This window comes from Haplochromis burtoni, unplaced genomic scaffold (genome assembly GCF_018398535.1).
Source record: "Haplochromis burtoni strain Fernald_Lab_line unplaced genomic scaffold, NCSU_Asbu1 Contig_483, whole genome shotgun sequence".
NCBI lineage: Eukaryota > Metazoa > Chordata > Actinopteri > Cichliformes > Cichlidae > Haplochromis > Haplochromis burtoni.
In genome coordinates, this window is record NW_024582844.1 from 157,107 (window position 1) to 172,789 (window position 15,683).

General features: G+C 45.4%; 3 protein-coding genes across 5 annotated transcripts in view; all 3 read right to left on the minus strand.

The window, feature by feature from the left end:
* LOC102290997 (E3 ubiquitin-protein ligase TRIM63) overlaps positions 1–5,358 on the minus strand; it is a gene marked incomplete in the record, with an annotated part of 11,745 nt that extends 6,387 nt beyond the window's left edge. The window contains 2 exon segments of the mRNA XM_014341377.2: positions 3,292–3,464; positions 5,124–5,358. Coding sequence (XP_014196863.1) covers positions 3,292–3,464; positions 5,124–5,243 — 293 coding nt within the window.
* A 32-nt stretch (positions 5,359–5,390) lies between these two features.
* On the minus strand, positions 5,391–13,626 carry LOC102306795 (dnaJ homolog subfamily C member 5). Its single transcript, XM_005946398.3, has 5 exons — positions 11,930–13,626; positions 8,687–8,807; positions 8,315–8,528; positions 8,061–8,235; positions 5,391–6,726 (listed from the first exon to the last, which is right to left on the minus strand). Exons 2-5 carry the CDS (start codon positions 8,791–8,793, stop codon positions 6,629–6,631), a joined length of 594 nt encoding a protein of 197 aa, XP_005946460.1. The 5' UTR covers positions 8,794–8,807; positions 11,930–13,626; the 3' UTR covers positions 5,391–6,628.
* Positions 13,627–13,806: 180 nt separating this feature from the next.
* Positions 13,807–15,683, minus strand: part of slc4a2a (solute carrier family 4 member 2a) — a 37,756-nt gene continuing 35,879 nt past the window's right edge. For all 3 annotated transcript variants that reach the window (XM_014341374.2, XM_014341372.2, XM_014341373.2), the window contains exons 19-22: positions 15,281–15,534; positions 15,025–15,194; positions 14,321–14,494; positions 13,807–14,043 (exon numbers count right to left, since the gene is read on the minus strand). In XM_014341374.2, the coding sequence (XP_014196860.1) occupies positions 13,963–14,043; positions 14,321–14,494; positions 15,025–15,194; positions 15,281–15,534 (679 nt within the window). In that variant the 3' untranslated portion in view covers positions 13,807–13,962. The remainder of the gene's footprint in view (positions 14,044–14,320; positions 14,495–15,024; positions 15,195–15,280; positions 15,535–15,683) is intronic.

Here is a 15,683-nt window from a genome sequence, read left to right on the forward strand (position 1 = left end):
TGTGTGTGTGTGTGTGTGTGTGTGTGTGTGTGTGTGTGTGTGTGTGTGTGTGTGTGTGTGTGTGTGTGTGTGTCAGCCACACAACCTAAAATAGTCCTGCTGCGTGTCGCTGACCTCCAGATAAAAATAGAGCCTGGACATCACCACAGGAAAGACCCCCCTCAGTGTTTACACAGGAACAGCTTATCTGGTCGTTACAACAGAACTAAAGGACACAATGAATAAACATCAACGATGAACTATTAATGACTACGAGGAAATGCTTGTTTGCTAGGATGAAGCATCTCAGTCAGTAACGTGATGAATGTTGTTGAATCAGGTTTATTTTAATATGTGAAATAATGACCGAATGAATTCAAGAAATTCAATGTAATCAAGTCATTTAATTAAAACAATGAAACGTCAAATACTAAATTCAGTGAGCATTACACTTAAATAAAAGTATATTTTTGGTTGGTCCTTTATTTTATTTAATCTAAAAATAACTAAAAATACATAACAGACATTAAGTGTGTTTTTTAATTAAATTTAGTTCAAGATGACATTAAAGTAAAGATTTACATTTTTTAACTACGCCTTTAGTAGACTACAGAATAGAATTATAATCTATTTAATGTCTTTTAAACGGAAATTAAACTTATTTCATCCAGTCTGTCTCTTTATGAATCAACATGTAATATTTATCAGTTCTACTGTTTAATCATGTGTTGCAGAAAAAAATCTTCATCATGTTGGAATAGAATAGAATACAGTAGAATAGAATAGAATGAGTGCCTTGATGGCTGAAGGCCGCGGCTCTTCTTTTATTTGTGGGAGAATTGTTGTTGCTGCGGTGACTGACAGAGAAGCGCGAGGAACGTCCCCGAGCGCCTCTCACGGTCATCGGTCGGCGACTGTGTTTTTATTATTGATCTTTGATTTCTTGATCAGTCTTTGTTAGTTCTTGGGTTTTGCTTCCATCGAATGTCCTGTGTAAGTATTTCTTGTTTTACTTTGAAGGTCTTGTCTCATGTTAGTGTTTTCTGTTTTACTTCGTTGTCTTGCCCAATCAGTTCGAGCTGTGTTGCCACCTGTTCCTCGTTCCCTCATGTTCCCGCCTGTTCCCTCATGTTCCCGCCTGTTCCCTCATGTTCCCGCCTGTTCCCGCCTGTGTATATATAGCAGGGGTCGGTAACCCTGGGCACGAATGGTTAATTGATGGCACGGCACGCAGTGAGTTAATCTGAGAAGGTGCATTAAAAAGATAAATGGCCGGGCCAGCGGTGCACATCACAAATTAGCTCGCATAGACACATTAGTTGTGACTCTTCCTCCTCACCTCCTCCTCACCTCCATCCTCACCCTGTCCTGACGGTATCTTAGCAACCCCAACTACCAGATTCAACTTGTAATTGGCTAAAAATAATTTATTGGTGAGAGGGACGTTGCTAGCTGGCAGTTTTTTCAAGCGATGTTGAAATTTCCACATTCCGACACTTCAAAAGCTTCAGCAGCTCAGCGCAGCATCAGCACCGCGGAGATACACGGATACATCCGTAGACACGAGACAGAATTCACAATGCGTTTTTGGGACTTTCAGGTGTTTGGACCAATGTTTTCTTTTCTGATCAAACCAGAAAGCTTTAGTGAGCAGCTGCATTTGTCTGGATTTGTCTTGCATTAACAAACACAGAGGAGCTGACTGAACTGAAAAGCTCGACTCTGTGGGGTCAAAGTTTGCAGCTGGACTCCACAGCTGTGCGTGTTCATGGAGCTGCATGTTCACCTGCTGGACATCACTACCTGACAAGTTTAACTGTCTTCAGAACATTGCAGAGGCCTTATTGACAGTGTTTGGCTCTACATGTCTGAGTGAGCAGGTTTTCTCTCACATGAGTCCTCAGGTCTGAATGCTGGACACTGGGAGACCTGTGTCTCTGAGTGGGAGCCCAGAGATCACAGTAACATGTGTGTCTCTGTATTAACAAACATGCCATATTGGCCCAGTTTATTTTTCTTATCATTGTTGTGAGGACACCATAAACAGCATTTGTATTTTCTGTTGTTCAGTTCATTTGCTGTTATGGATAAAATGTCTTTTTGTTTAATATCTGATAACTATTCGCTGACAGCTGCCAACATCTGTGCACAAATATAATCCTATAAAATGGTTCTATACACTCAGAAAAATAAAGGTGCCAACTGGAACCAAAAGTGGTTCTTTAGACTGATGCCATAGAAGAACCTTTTTTGGTGCCACAAAGAACCTTTGAAGAACCATTTCTTTCTTTCAGTGGTTCTTCAAAGAACTTTTCAAACAATGGTTGTAGTTCGTCTTCTGCACATTGTAGTTTCAACACGGCAGAGACACCAGTGTAAGGTTGTTCCAGTTCTAAGTGCACTGATGGTGAAGGATCTGTTTCTTTGTTTATTTACTTGTTTGTTTTGTTTCCATGGTTATGGAACATGCTGTTGTTTGTAAACATGATTCAGCTGCTTCAGCTTCTTGTGAAATCATCTCCGATGTGACGCCGCAGAAACTGGAGCTTCAAGTGTCAACACCTGATCATGTGACTGCCTCACGGTGATATCATCACTCATGACAAACAAAAAATAAATAAACAAAAACAAAAAGGACCCTTTGGTGTTGTTCTTAGCTGCCCAACCAGAGTGCGTGCAGAGATGTGAGTGTACTGGAGGACCTCGTCTTATCAGTTACCTTCAGGGTCAAGCCTGGGTTTAGGGTAAATTCTCCTGGCCTGAGAACATCTCAAACACAGACCTGTGGAAGAGAACCAGCCAGAACCCGGTCGGTCAGGACATCAAGAAGAGAAAATGGGGCTGGATAGGCCACAAACCACTCGACAACGTCGCAAGGCAAGCACTGGACTGAAACCCACGAGGAAAAAGGAAAGCAGGGAGACCCAAACAGACGTGGGGAGGATGTGTCGCGAGCGCACTGAAGGCCGCCGGAGTGACGTGGACCCAGAACAGAGTCCGTTGGCGTGGTGTTGTTGCGGACCTGTGCTCTCCCCGGAGTCAACAGGAAAATTGATTGATTTAGGGTAAATCACCATGGCAACATGCTGTGAAGATCCAGATTACAGATCTCCGGGTATGACATCACTGCCTGCTGACCAATCAGTTCTCCAGAAAATACTGTCGCCATTCCTGGAAGATCCCTCACAGCTCTGTGTGCGAACAGTCGGAGGCTGTGAAGTTTTTACTAGTGTGATGTTTTAATAAATAAAACATCACACTATGATGTTAGAAACCAACAGCAGAAAGTGATACAGGTGAGTGCAGGTGTACCTGGTGCTGCCCTGTTTGTACATGTCAATGATGTTCTCCACTAGCAGGTTCCTCTGCAGGCCATAGACACCGTGTCGGTCCAGAACCACCTCATGTCTGCAGGATGGGCAGCGGAAACGACCGCCGGACGTCACAGTGGAGCCACTCCGTGTCGACAGGTACGGGTTGGATGCCTGCAGGGGGCGGGGCATCACACGGGTAAGGAAAGAAAAGACGGTTCGTGAACTGAATTTCTGATGGAAGGTTTTAGACGTTTGTAAGTGAGAGCACAGAGAGCACAATGAAACACAAACAGGCCGACAGGTAAAGCAACAAGCTCCGCCCATCACCCTGATCTGGATAAAGAGGTTAACACCTGGATGTGTCACGGGGTGGAAAGGGACAAGTTTTCTAAGTTTTTCTACTATGCATGTTTTGCTGCGTTTTACCTTTTTAATATTTTAATATTGTACACTGGTTTATTTTTATGAGTTTTACTGCATGTTTTAATGGTATTTATTTGGTGACTTGTCCTGGAAAGACTCCGCCCCTACCTGATAATAAACTGATCACACCTGCGAGAGATCCCAGAGAGGCCAATAAGAGGGCCTGCCAGACCACAGGAAGGAGTTCGACCGAGAGGCAAGAGAGGACCGAAGCATGAAGGCACCCATGAGTGTCACGGGAACCCAGGAGAGCCTGAAGTGACACGGAGGCGTAAGAGATGAGGCCTGAGATACATAAGACTAGTTGGAGCTTGGCGTTCCAGGGAGGACGATACAGCACCAGCGACTAGGGACGCAGAGCGAACAGGCGGATGGCAGTAGCAACGAGAGCCCAGCTTGTGCACTGCGGGAGAGCAGAGGCGGCGAGACAGCTGGTGCCGATTTGCAGTTTTAAAGAAGCGGCGGGCGGAGTTGAGAGCTCTGCCCACCCGGGGTAAGTCTTCGACTTAGCCCCTTTTATTGAATGAAAACTGCCTGAAAAGAATAGTGACTGCCGCTCCCTCCCTTTCTTCAGCGTACCGGGACGCGGAACGCGGAGAGGAAGGCGAGGACTCCGCTGGGTTTCCCTTTTACACCACTTCACTGGACTTTTTTAGTTCTTTGTGACTTTTATACCGTGGCGGCTGCCACTGGACTTTTAATGTTGTGTTTTATTGATTTTTGTGTTACCCCTTGGCCAGGGTTGTTTTAATTCATTTAACTATTTAAATATAATAAATTATATTGTAATTATACAGATTTTATTCGTGTGCTTTCCCTTGTCGGCTCCACTGCTCTGTCCGTTTGGAGGAAGGTTTCCTTCCTTTAAAAAAAAAAAAAAAAAAGACACTGTGGAAATAAAATCACTTTCGCTCCGTTACAGATGGAAGAAGAAGAAGCTTCATCTACAGGTACGAACAGCAACACGAGAGGTGTGCGTGTGTGTGTGTGCGTGCGTGTGTGTGGTCACATGGGGCAGGAAGTGAGGTAAACAGCTGAGTCCTTTCAGTCTCAGAGTGCACATACACCCAGTAATAAAAACTATAATGAATAGTATAGAGAGAGTACTCAGTACATCCCCATGTGTACAGGTGTGTATTTATACTGGCTGTTTTTCACAGAGCCTCATGGAGGAAGAGCAGCTGAGTTGAAGGTTTACCTGCTCTCAAAAAAACATCCTCACCGACCGCCATCAGCCCGTGGGCCACACTTTGGACCACTACACAAATGATCCTCCTTCAAACTGCCTGATTTCAGACGGGATAACTGTTCTTGAACGCACCAATGAGCCGGGTTTTTGGTGTGTTCAAGGACAACCCTGTAACATGAATTCTGAACGATCCTGCCACCTGTGTGTGTGTGTCTCACCTGGAAGACGTCGTTGGCACACTTGCGGCACAGGTTGTGTTGGCACGGCAGGATGACCACCGGCTTGGTGAACATCTCCAGGCAGATGGGACAGATGAGCTGCTTCTCCAGACTCTCCATGACGCTGAGGACGCCGGGGAGACGCCGGCGAGGACAGAGAGAGGTGTCCCAGAGGAGACAGGAGCTGAGCACGAGCAGCTGAGGAGTGTGTGAGTGTGTGGGGCCTGCAGCAGCTCTCAGACTGTTTTTAGACGGCAGACGTCAGCTGTTACCGTGCAGACATGCCCTTATATGTTAAAGGTCAGGGGGGACGCATGAGAGGGGGAGGGAGACAAATGAGGGGAGATGATAAAGCACAACAGGTCTGGTTAAAGGGACAGTCCACCACAGTCTGTAGAGCAGCCGAAGAGGCCACAACTCCCCCTGCTGGCAGGTTTTTAATGATCAGCTGTGCGGACAGAGCGATCGGAGGTCTTCAGACGAGTCTGAGTGACGAGCAGGAGGTTTTGTTTAGCGTGCAACACGAAATATGAAGGCTGAAACCAACAAAGAAGAAATATGGAGGCTGACAGAGACGTACCGAGTTACACCTCATTAGTCATTCACCTGCACTATAAACCTGCAGTTCCTCTGACGTCCAGACTCAGTGGTGGCAGCACTGAGTCTGTCCCCATAGACTCCTGTGTTAAAATCAACAGCTTGAAGCTAACACTGCTGTGGTCTATAGATACTTTACCCTCCATAACACCAGTATAACTTACCTGCATTATTAGGGGCGTGGCCTGTGTGACTGACAGGTGGATGGTGACACAAATAGCTGTAGCTGCTAGTTTCACCTGAACCAGGCCTGTGGGCCGGGTTTGTGCTGTTGGAGCCTTTTGCTTTTTACTGACATCACCAACAATACGGCTGCTGTGAGGTCACTGCACTAACAGAGCGTCCAAGAAGGCGGAGCAAGTGTTTGATGAGGGAAACTCGAGGAATCTGAATGTTAATGATTAGCAGGGGTTTGAGTCTGTGTGATGCTAATATGGTGTTATGTCGGTGGTCCAAACAGTTTAAACCTCAAAAAAAAAAAACTCATTCACAATCGGGACAAAAAGAGAGGGGCGGAGCTTCCAGGTGACTTGACCACAGGTGTGTCATCAGGTTTATTTGAGTTCACAGATGACAACAAATTAAAAGAAACAAACTTCAAACTGAAACATTATTTACATCATCATGTGACATCCGAAGCTCCACCTCTTCTTCCCAAAAACAACCAATCACAGCATTGCTTCAGCTACAATAATAACTGAACAGCAGGTGATGAAGATGGTCTCCTCACAGGACACTAAAACACAGAGACAGTTGCACACAGGAGGACTTTGGTGGTTTCCTGTCCTTGGAGGAAGATAGAAACAGAAACTCAGAGTAAGCTTTAAACTGGAGGAGCTTTCCTGCTGCCGCGCTTCACGGTGGGGCTACAGCTTGCGGTCGTAGACGGAGTGATGCATTTCCCGTCTTCATGTGTAGGTGTCCCCGTACCTGCGGTGGCCATCGCCAATCAGCTGAGTTTTCTCGCTGGCATTCGTCGGCTGGTGGACTATCGGAGCCTCGATGTCTGCAGTAAAAACAGAAAGTCAACAAAAGTCAGCGAAGGTTCTCGGTCACGCAGGTTGTGGTGGTCTAAAGAGCTCGCACAGACTCGCACTTCCTTGTTCACGTTTCATCTGGGAAGCTTCTTCCGCTCTAAGAGCCATCAGTGGAGAGTGGTGGGTAGTTACAGTATTTTACAGCCGCTAGGACACATTTCTCAATACTTAGGTCACTTTTGCAAAACTCTTCACACAATCCTCCTAACTGACCGTCAGCTTGGCAAAGCAGCTCATTTCACATTCAAAATGCACCACAACTACCAAAACACTTCATTCAGGTCTCAAATAAACTCATTCTTCCAGAACACTAGCAAAGGTTGACAGCCGACAAACACACTTTGTCACCCACAAAACAATGACCTAAAAAACACTAACAACATGTAGCATTACAGTGTTTTCTTGTGTAAAACAAGGACACATCTCTGTTTATAATTTCAATATATGTTACTGGAATGAATCAGACATCATGCAGAATTCGTTAATATTTGTTTATGTATTTTATTTTTTTGCACTAAGTAATCCCAAAATACAAGAATCTGTATACACACCATCCACTGATACACATACAATAGTAATGCTAATCTACTCGGTCTCCTCCATTTGGCCACAGGTTCTCATCCACATCACATCTCATGTCATCGAGGGCAACACACCTAGGAAAGAATCTTCTGGCTGCCAGAATTGAAGGAGTTGAAAGATTGAAGGAGTAACACCTGTGCAGATGTTCATCTACAATGAGAATCAGCTGTGGCTGGGTAAACTGCATTTTTAGATTTAAAATATGTTTCAATAAAATATTGCTGTTGCATTTTGCTGTCTTTTTAAGTTTTGCATTGTGTTATTGTTTTGGCCATAAGTTTAACAGTTTTGAAAACAGTATGTAAGCACATGCAAAATGTCCTGTACGTACAAAGGTTTTTGGCAGTTGTTGTGTCTGAGTGAGAAGATAATTCATGAAATTTGAGAGATGAAGTCATTGAATGCATTTTGTGCCAAAACAATGATAACTGGTCCTCAGTTTAGCCCACATAGACTTCTGTTGTGCTCACTGTGTGAGGAGTTTTGCAAAAGTGACCTAAGTATTGAGAAATGTGTCCTAGCGTCTGTAAAAAACTGTAAGCCCTATGGGAGGGTCCTAGACCCGCTGTTGATCCTTTGCCTAATCACACGAGCCCAGGTGTGTGTCCACAAACACAAACCTGCTCTCATTATATTTGTAATTACACTTCCTTCTATTTAAAAATGACTGACTGCACCTTCAAACATCAAAATAAAAGCTAAACACTTCCTGTCACCTCACCATTTTCGGGTTCGTTGCGGATCTCCTCCTCCAGGTCGTCGGGGGAGGCGTAGTCTGGCTCCGCCCCCTCTCCTGTGGGTGGCGGCTTCAGTTTGCCGCAGCAGCAGTTGCAGCAGCAGCAGAGACAGCAACAGCAGTAAAAGCCGGTGATGATCCCACAGAGCACGAACAGACCCTGAACACAAACACACCGTCAGCTCACGCCTCCTCACACCACCTCTATTCACACAGCTAGAGTGGAAGCTCCGCCCCACCTTGGCCCACCAGGTGGACAGCATGAAGTATGTGTTGACGTTGTCCTCTCCAAACTGCTGGGCCACGTAGAGTCCCAGCGAGCCATATGAATCGTAGATGTTTCTCTTGGTGAGGTCACTCAGGACGGCGTGGGCGCTGTTCAGCTCCTTGAACTTCTCCGCTGCCTCCGGGTTGTCCGGGTTCTTATCGGGGTGGTACCGCAGCGCCAGCTTCCTGACATCACACGGAGGTGTTAGTATTCACTTGCTGAGGTCAGAGAGTCTAGCTCTGCCCTCTGATTTCATCAGCAGAGCCATTAGTGCGCAAGCTGAACGTCACGCTCGCATCTTAAATCGTGTCATCAAACGTGGGCGGAGCTGGTGTAGGCTCACCTGTACGACTTCTTGATGTCGTCATGGCTGCAGCCTTTCTCCAGCCCCACGATGTGATACAGAGACTCTCCAGAGGTGGACAGAGCGCGCTGCCTGCCGTCAGACATCCTAAAACCATCACCTGTCGCAGGTGAGCAAACCACAGTGTCACACACGCGGTCACAGGGAAAGATAAACGCCAGGGAACACGCTCCGTAGGGTAAAGGTCAGTGAAAACCTTTTAGTGACAGCAGTGAAAGTTTATTAGTTCATGGATCAGAAGAGAAAACGTGAGGAAAAAGTGAGAATCGTTTTAACGTTTCCTGCGGGGTTAAAGGTCACTGTTTCCTGCTCGTTGTTCCTGTGGTTTTTTATTAGGCAGAAAAAAGTGTCTGACTTTTAACTGAAGAAGAAGAAAGTGAACAAATAAATAACATAAACGTGTCGTTACTGCCGCACTAAAAAACTCCAGAAACACACAAAACAATGTCGGCTATGTGCCGAACACGGAGTCGAATGAGATGAAATGACGAAATGAAACCAAACGTAGATGCAGCTCTATAAAAATCAGAAACAGAAAAATGTAATTTAAAAATAAAATGTTCGCCCAAAGAGAAACAGTAAAAATTCTACAGAAAGAAGAAAAGTGGTCACTTTATTAGTTCAGTGCACAAACCCAACCTCACCACTTCGGCTGCAAATAGAAACATGTCTCCTTCACGTCAAAATAAAACCAAATAGAAACGCGTCTGCTTCACGTCAAAAAAACCCAAATAGAAACATGTCTCCTTCACGTCAAAATAAAACCAAATAGAAACGCGTCTGCTTCACGTCAAAATACCAAATAGAAACATGTCTCCTTCACGTCAAAATAAAACCAAATAGAAACGCGTCTGCTTCACGTCAAAATAAACCAAATAGAAACATGTCTCCTTCACGTCAAAATAAAACCAAATAGAAAAGCGTCTGCTTCACGTCAAAATAAAACCAAATAGAAACATGTCTGCTTCACGTCAAAATAAAACCAAATAGAAACATGTCTGCTTCACGTCAAAATAAAACCAAATAGAAACATCTCCTTCACGTCAAAATAAAACCAAATAGAAACATGTCTCCTTCACGTCAAAATAAAACCAAATAGAAAAGCGTCTGCTTCACGTCAAAATAAAACCAAATAGAAACATGTCTGCTTCACGTCAAAATAAAACCAAATAGAAACATGTCTGCTTCACGTCAAAATAAAACCAAATAGAAATCGTCTGCTTCACGTCAAAATAAAACCAAATAGAAACGTCTGCTTCACGTCAAAATAAAACCAAATAGAAACATGTCTGCTTCACGTCAAAATAAACCAAATAGAAACACGTCTGCTTCACGTCAAAATAAAAACAAATAGAAACACGTCTGCTTCAGGTCAAACTAAAACACAAATAGAAATTAAGATACGAGCGTGACGTTCAGCTTGTGCACTAATGGCGCTGCTAATAAAATCAGAGGGCAGAGCTAGACTCTCTGACCTCAGCACGTGAATACTAACACCTGCGTGTGATGTCAGGAAGCTGGCGCTGCGGTACCACCCCGATAAGAACCCGGAAATCCCGGAGGCGTCAAAATAAAACCAAATAGAAACGAGTCTGCTTCACGTCAAAAAACCCCCAAATAGAAACACATCTGCTTCAGGTCCAAATATAACCAAATAGAAACACATCTGCTTCAGGTCAAAATAAAACCAAATAGAAACGCGTCTGCTTCAGGTCAAAATAGAAACGCGTCTGCTTCAGGTCAAAATAAAACCAAATAGAAACACGTGCTTCAGGTCAAAATAGAAACACGTCTGCTTCACGTCAAAATAAAACCAAATAGAAACGCGTCTGCTTCAGGTCAAAATAAACCAACCAAATAGAAACACTCTGCTTCAGGTTTCAAATTAAAACCAAATAGAAACACGTCTGCTTCAGCTCAAAATAGAAACACGTCTGCTTCAGGCCAAAATAAAAAACAAATAGAAACCGTCTGCTTCAGGTCAAAATAAAACCAAATAGAAACGCGTCTGCTTCAGTCAAAAATAGAAACACATCTGCTTCAGGTCAAATAAAACCAAATAGAAACACGTCTGCTTCAGTCAAAATAGAAACACGTCTGCTTCAGGTCAAAATAGAAACACGTCTGCTTCAGGTCAAAATAAAACCAAATAGAAACGCGTCTGCTTCAGGTCAAAAAAAACAAATAGAAACACGTGTGCTTCAGGTCAAATTAAAACCAAATAGAAACACGTCTGCTTCAGGTCAAAATAGAAACATGTCTGCTTCAGTCAAAATAAAACCAAATAGAAACACGTCTGCTTCAGGTCAAAATAAAATAGCGTCTGCTTCAGGTCAAATTAAAACCAAATAGAAACACGTCTACTTCAGGTCAAAATAGAAACATGTCTGCTTCAGTTCAAAATTAAAACCAAATAGAAACACGTCTGCTTCAGGTCAAAATAAAATGCGTCTGCTTCAGGTCAAATTAAAACCAAATAGAAACACGTCTACTTCAGGTCAAAATAGAAACATGTCTGCTTCAGTTCAAAATAAAACCAAATAGAAACACGTCTGCTTCACGTCAAAAAAAACGTCTGCTTCAGGTCAAAATGAAAACAAATAGAAACGCATCTGCTTCTGTCAAAATAAAACCAAATAGAAACACGTCTGCTTCAGGTCAAATTAAAACCAAATAGAAACACGTTTGCTTCAGGTCAAAATAAAACCAAATAGAAACACGTCTGCTTCAGGTCAAAATAGAAACACGTCTGCTTCAGGTCAAAATGAAACCAAATAGAAACGCGTCTGCTTCAGGTCAAACTAAAAACCAAATAGAAACGCGTCTGCTTCATATCAAAATAAAACGCATCTGCTTCATGTCAAAATAAAACCAAATAGAAACGCGTCTGCTTCACGTCAAACTAAAAAACAAATAGAAACGCATCTGCTTCAGGTCAAAATAAAACGCGTCTGCTTCAGGTCAAAATAAAACCAAATAGAAACACGTTTGAGTTTCAGGCCATCGGCGCGAACATCTCCACAGACGGTTCGAATGCCTCGACCTGCCACGACGTGCCTGTTATTACATCAGCAGGCCAGAACCACTTGATGTGAGCCCCTCACAGATATGAGGTTTTCATGGGACACTGGTGACCCTGTACCTGATGATGTCACACAGGTGGGTAGCGGCAGGATCGACATATACAGAAGGGAAAGAGTGAGAGAGCTAAAGAGCCATTACCTGCCTGCCGAAGCCTTGCAGCGTCCCGACCCAGTTGCTACCTGCTCAGGTGTTCCTACTTCGACCTGCAGCTCGAAGCTTCTACCTGCTCAGGTGTGCCTGCTGACAGCCTCCATCAAACATTCAGCAGCGGTTCGGATCGGGTGACTGCGAGCCTCCACGCCTGCTCGGGTTTCTCCGACACGCTCTGACGGATTCATTGTGACGTGGAGGGAGAGATGTTACCATGGCGACCAGGTGAGTCAGGAGGGGACGGGGCAGGTGCTGTAAGTGGATGCAAAGGCTGACTTCTTTTTGCTGGAGCTCCAGCTGTGTGAGATGCACCAGGCAGAGGAACACCTGACACACCTGGTTCCAGAAAACGGCGCCAACACAAACTCTTCACTTTAGCTTTGAGCTAATGTGACCTGTACAGGTGTGCCCTACCTGCCACCCTGTGACAGCCGTGACAAGTCTGAATAAAAGAGAAACCTTTGACCTTTGACCTCTGATCTCTGATCTCTCAACGTCTGCTTTAAATCATTAGGCCGTCAGACTGAAACAGCCTTCGTTCCTTCGTTAAATCAAAGTGCCTTCTCCTTTCCACAATTAACAAAGTGCTTACCATGAACAACACTCGGACCCACAGTGGGCCCTGTCCTGTGGGGTCCCAGTAAAAAGTGGTACTGGATAATGTTTTCTTTCTTTCACACGGTTTAGGGATGAAAACCACCTGCGAGCCAAAATGCATGACTCTGCAGACTGAACTAGAACTCAGGAAACAGCTTTGATGATGAAACGTCACTGCATAAAAACTCGGGTAAAGCAGCAGGGAGAAAAAAGTCATCCTGAATTCAGGAACCACACAGGTACCACATGACAAAGGACACTCACACAGTATACACACATCAGGTAACCAGCGAGACAGAAGGACTATCAAAATAAAAGAACTAGCACAGATACTACTGCGGACTGGTATATGTGTTTATCTTCTGTCCCTCAGACAGACCCCGGGGGCGACTGGCATCCTCCTATCCATGTTCTATGGAGAGCATCCTGTGCTGCTGCCTCCATGTGATTTTCCAGCTGAGACTGAGACTCGGGTGGTCTTTACCCGCTCTCGACGAATCGCACCGCTCTCGCCGTCTCAGAAAAGCAGTAAATATCAAAGACTCGTCACAGCACGTTCATAATCTGTTCACACTGCAGCTGTGAGGCAAACAATACAGGAGCATCAGAGCAGAGACAGCAGTTTCTACCTGGAGCTGATCAGCCGATGGCATCCTGTGTAATACTGTTTATGTGCAATATAGCTTCTTTCTTATGTTGAATGACCGTGTTCAAGCTCATTTTTTATATTATTCTCGTAATTTAAACTTTTAACGACTTTTTGACCGCAGTGTAACAGTGAGCAGGTCAGTGTGAGCATGACAACAATGGTGAACTCCATCACTGATGCATGCTCCAACATCCAGGTAAGGAAACTTACTGAGGTAGCAACTCTGTCCGAATTCTCCGGATCACCAGGGGTACAGCTGGCAGACAACACAACCAAGCCGTACTTCATCAGCCCGGCTGTCGGTGCACAGCTCAACACAAACCATTCTGCCAGCAAAGACACCCACAAATATCTCTGGACCGAGCTGACCTTTGAATAAGGATTCTAAGCTAGCTACCATATGGCTTTAGCTAGCAAGTGAAAAACTGAATCAGTGTGGGATTTAAATACAGTACAGAATGATATCAGCAGAACCCCACACCGCCCTCTACCGTGCCTAGTGACAACCCACCCCCGTTTACCTAAATCATACATCTGTGCTCGCTGCATCTCAGTGTGACGTTCACCTGAAGCTGCTCAGGTAAGATAACGGAAATCATGCCGCGTACAATAAAAGACACACAGACTGGTTTGGAGGATAATACTCGTGTTTACTGACAGAGAACTGTTAGTGCAAGCTTTACAACAGGAAGACGCTCTGCGAACAGAAACCCAGGCGTACGAAACTTGAAACGCTACAGTGGGGCGGAGCCACCAATCACCACGCAGTTCCCGCTCACACAGGCATCTGCAGCTGGGAGTACTCGTCCTGCCCCTCCTTCTCCTCCAGAGTGGGCTCCACGTCATCAGCGTCTAGCTGCAGGAGCAGAGGTCAAAGGTCAGGACGATGGCGCAAATGTTTTAATGGAGCTGAAAGCTTTAAGTTTGGAGCAGAAGTGGTTAACAACGTCACACCGCCTCTGCAGGTGAGTGCTACCTGTGTTGTTATCACAGCTCAGTGCATTAAAACTCTAACAACCAATAAAAGTATTTTTATCATCAGCCTGAAATCTGATTGGCTGCTGAGAGAATTCTGGTTGAAGATGTGCCGTTTATGTGTAGGTTGGGTTCAGCGATCAGATCGTGTGACTCACGCTCTGCAGCTCTCGGCGGGAGAAGAGGCGGGGCAGCAGCAGCATCCTCACGGGGATGGTCAGCAGCAGCATGAAGGGGAAGGCCAGCGCTGCCGCTGTCGCCATGACGACCCACAGCAGAGCCAGACATGTCAGCTGGACGAGAGTGAAAAGGTGCATCCTCAAAGTCCGCACCTGTGAGACAGCAGAGGACAGGTGAGAAGTTGGTACGGCGGTTCAGACCGATAGCGCCGACGTCGGAGGCTGAAGCTTGACCTGGAAGCTCACCTGAAGGATTCGTCTGTGACAGCGGGGGGAACGTCCAGGTTTCTATATCCTGTTGTGTTTGCCTCATAAAGCTGAGTACACACCCACTCTGATCACCTACAGTATAATACTGACCGCTCTCGCTGTTGTTTGCTCGTTCCAACAGTCGGAGGTCAAACCTGTGGCTCAGCTGAGAATTATCAGACTATCTGGATTTGTTTGACAGAGTTTATAGATGTGAAATTATTTTGTACCTTTATTAATCGAGTATGACTGTCTGCACAAAGCTGGTTACAGTTTGGATATTTTCGTCTGTTTGTACATAATCTGTTCATAACTACTGGGCGCCCGCTCAACGCAGTGAGCTAAACCGGCACCCGTGAGCAGACACGCCGGCAATACCTGCATCAGCATGCAGTTTTCCCTGCAGTGTTTGTGAGCCACAGGGAATGACTGACCTTGCGGACGTAGTTGTGGTTGGGGTGGTATTTTGGGGGCATCAGCAGCAAGATGAGTCGCTCAGTGAGCTGGATCCCATTCAGGGACATCACACCCATGTAGAGGAAGATCCCGAACAGGACTGCCAGCGGGATCTGACGCAGAACTTCGCCGATGACGATGGACAGACCTGACAGAGCAGACAGCAGGTCAGACGTCGCAGCAGCACACTGCGAGCAGCAGAAGCGGCACTGATACGCTCTACGGTAGTCGTACCTACTAGAAACGCCACCAAGAAGCCCGTCACCCTCTGCTCCTTCACCTCCTGGATGCGAGGCTTGTCTCCAGGGGCAACGGCTTTACTCATGACGGTCAGGGCATTGGTGTGAGTCACAGACCGAACTGTGGCGGCCGACAGCCAGGGCAGGCCGAACAGAGCCGAGACTCCGCCTACCACCACGATGATTAAAAGATCCACGTGAAAACCGGTTCCCTTCACCAGCATCCTCTCCTTCTTACTCACGATCAACCTGCAGGATAGCGCAGGAAAATGAAGGTCAGGGAAGGAAAACGGAGCAACCTCAAAGACTCAAAGACGAGGCTCAGAGTCAAGTAAGAATAGAAAAGAATAGAAAAGAGAGACTTTACTTGGGACCAAGAGTCAAATAAGAATAGAAAA

What these genes read in the sequence shown, in the direction of transcription:
- LOC102306795 (XM_005946398.3), bottom strand. Translation starts at nt 8,793, where the DNA reads ATGTCTGACGGCAGGCAGCGCGCTCTGTCCACCTCTGGAGAGTCTCTG. An exon ending in GACATCAAGAAGTCGTACAG is followed by an intron (nt 8,529 to 8,686) that starts GTGAGCCTACAC and finishes GTGTGATGTCAG; the next exon opens with GAAGCTGGCGCTGCGGTACC. An exon ending in CCGCAACGAACCCGAAAATG is followed by an intron (nt 6,727 to 8,060) that starts GTGAGGTGACAG and finishes TTTTTACTGCAG; the next exon opens with ACATCGAGGCTCCGATAGTC.